This window comes from Colobus angolensis, unplaced genomic scaffold (genome assembly GCF_000951035.1).
Source record: "Colobus angolensis palliatus isolate OR3802 unplaced genomic scaffold, Cang.pa_1.0 Scaffold93, whole genome shotgun sequence".
NCBI classification, from domain to species: Eukaryota; Metazoa; Chordata; class Mammalia; order Primates; family Cercopithecidae; genus Colobus; species Colobus angolensis.
Genome location: NW_012123265.1, coordinates 540,473 through 543,255, shown reverse-complemented (window position 1 = coordinate 543,255; position 2,783 = coordinate 540,473). Strand labels below are relative to the sequence as shown.

General features: G+C 44.7%; 1 protein-coding gene across 2 annotated transcripts in view; it reads left to right on the top strand.

Moving 5' to 3' along the window:
• Positions 1-2,783, top strand: part of CIRH1A (cirrhosis, autosomal recessive 1A (cirhin)) — a 51,546-nt gene that overhangs the window by 46,958 nt on the left and 1,805 nt on the right. For both annotated transcript variants that reach the window (XM_011931988.1, XM_011931989.1), the window contains exons 15-16: positions 276-461; positions 1,999-2,109. In XM_011931988.1, coding sequence (XP_011787378.1) covers positions 276-461; positions 1,999-2,109 — 297 coding nt within the window. The remainder of the gene's footprint in view (positions 1-275; positions 462-1,998; positions 2,110-2,783) is intronic.

Here is a 2,783-nt window from a genome sequence, read left to right as displayed (position 1 = left end):
TAGTCCCAGCTACTCGGAAAGCTGAGGCAGGAGAATGGTTTGAACTCAGGAGGCGGAGCTTTCAGTGAGCCGAGATCGAGCCACTACACTCCAACTCCAGCCTGGGCAACAGAGCAAGACACCATCTCAAAAAAAAAAAAAAAGTGGTGGAAGAACATAGAATGAATATAATACAGCAGAAGGTTTGTGTAGATACTTTCTGGTTAGGAATGAGAATGCCCTTCTGGTCTTTCTGAGTACCAGCCTGAATTTCTCTGTGTCATGTCCTTCCTCAGGTATTTGAGTACAGCATCCCAGACAAACAATATACAGATTGGAGCCGGACTGTCCAGAAGCAGGGCTTTCACCACCTTTGGCTCCAAAGGGATACTCCTATCACACACATCAGTTTTCATCCCAAGAGACCGATGCACATCCTTCTCCATGATGCCTACATGTTCTGCATCATTGACAAGTCATTGGTGAGTTCTTCACTGCTACCTCCCAGATCTTCTTCTGAATCTTGAAGTTCTAAAAGCAGCAAGTACAATAAGACAAAGGAGAATCAGAATAAAAGTAGCTAGTAAATCAGAATAAAGGTAGCTAGTACATTTCTTGGAGGAGAGAGGCTTTTTTGTTTTTCCCTGGTTTGTGTTCCCACAGTTCTTTGGGAGGTTCTCAGGGAAGGGGCTGGCCTTTGTGTACTGGCTTTTGCTGATTTGACTATTTCTCTGCTTTGCCAGTGAGCACATAAATCTTACACAGAAAAGTAATTAGGCCAGTATTCAGAAGGTGACCCTCATCAGGAAGAATCAGTGATTTGGGTAACTTGCTTCCAACTTTGAACTCTGGGATATCTGAATAACATGGTTTCATTAAAGCAGGTACAGGCTGAGGTTTTGACCTCTGTACCCCTTGGCTGAAGCTACTGAAATGCTGTCTGCAGGCTTGAGGAACTGGTCTTAACATCTCCAAAAAACCTAGCTAGGAAAATTCTTCATGGCTGTGATTTAGATGGGATATGAGCATTTTCTTCAGTTTTAGATTCTGTCCTCTTTGCCATCTGCTGTTTTGATTCACCCTGAATTTACATCTTTTTTGGGTAGGTGCTTTGTTTCCTAGAAGCATTGTGGCCATGCCTGTCCTGCACTTTGGGTTTAGATTACAACCATGACACGGTGTTTTGGTGTGTCTGTGAAGGTGGGGGTGGAAGGAACATGGGGGAAAGCGGCAGATGGCTCTAAAGGAGGTGTGCACAGGGATGTGTCATTGGAATCATCTCGTGGGCCTTGTGACCTCTGGGTGTGGGAAGCAGAGCTGGCTGACAAGTGCCTTCTGCAAGATGAGTGATACAGGAAGGGCCCCTCCCACTCTCTTGCCTCTTGTAATTGAGCCCAGATCATTTTTTCCCAAGCACTGGTTTTAAGTTCATCGCTTCCCTATAGTAGGCATAGCTATTTCCCAAGGAAGTCAGAGACAAAATATCATTTGTTTGGCCAGAGGCCACCTCGAGGTGTCAGTGACATCAGCAGGGGTGGTTTGTGTTGAGGTTTTGCCTGGGGAGAACTTCAGTCACTTGTCCAGTCTATGATCTGGTTGGGGGAGAGTCTAGAAAGCACAGAGCCTGTGTGGGCTGAGCTCCTGCACTTGCCAGTTTGTTCCTTTCTGACGAAGTGTTACTGATAAGACAGGCCAGAAGCCCCAGAAGGGCCCTTTGATCTTGCTGCATGGGGTAACAAGCTCTGTTAGCCTCATACTCCCAACCCTCTGTGGTGTGGCTGCAAGAGTAGCTTCAGCTCTTTCTCCTTCTCTCTCCTTTTCTTCTTTTTTTCCCCCCTAGTTTTTCTGAATAGAGGTATCATGGCTACAGCTGTTTTCCTGAATTAACAAATGTCAGGGAGGTACTGAATATATATGACAGTTAGAAGATGATGTTGGGCTAAAAATGCACCTCAGATCTTTGGTCTGTGGAAGCCCAATAGAAGTAACCATTTAAACAATGTATCTTTGTCTTTTTAGCCCCTTCCAAATGACAGAACCTTACTGTACAATCCATTTCCTCCCACGAATGAATCAGATGTCGTCCGGAGGCGCACAGCTCATGCTTTTAAAATTTCTAAGATATATAAGGTAAAACATCTTGTGTTGTTATTCTGGATAGTTGGTTCCTTTGTGATATCAAAATGTAATAAACTCCACAATCGGAAGATAAGAGCACCTTCAGTTTCCATGCAGAGAACCTGGATTGTGGGAGACAAATCACCTTTTTGAAGCTGGCTGTCCCTTGTATATGTTTTATTGTTTTTGCCTTAGTAGGTTAGAGGCAGGCACATCATACTTAACCAAAATGAAATGCGTAAGTAGTGAGAAACATTGGCGCTGAGGTAGAGTCTTTGTTGGCATGAAAGCTGGCTTTAAATTTTCCTTGTTGGAGTGTTCCATAGGATAAATGTCAAGCAGGCTGGGCTTGGTAGCTCATACTTATAATCCCAGCACTTTGGGAGGCCAAGGCAGGTGGATCTCCTCAGCCCAGGAGTTCAGGACCAGCCTGGGCACCAACCTGGGCACTACTCAAATACCTGGGCACCATGGCAAAACCCCATCACTATTAACAAAAAAGAGGCGAGGTCTGTAAATTACTCAAATGTGATTAGCTTCTTGATGCATTTGTAACTTGCCAGTTGTCAGTTGCCTTAGTCTGGGTATGGTGATTCACTCCTCTAATCTCAGCACTCTAGGAGGCTGCGGCTGGAGTTCAAGACCAGTCTGGGCAACATAATGAGAACCTGTCTCTACAAAAAAAA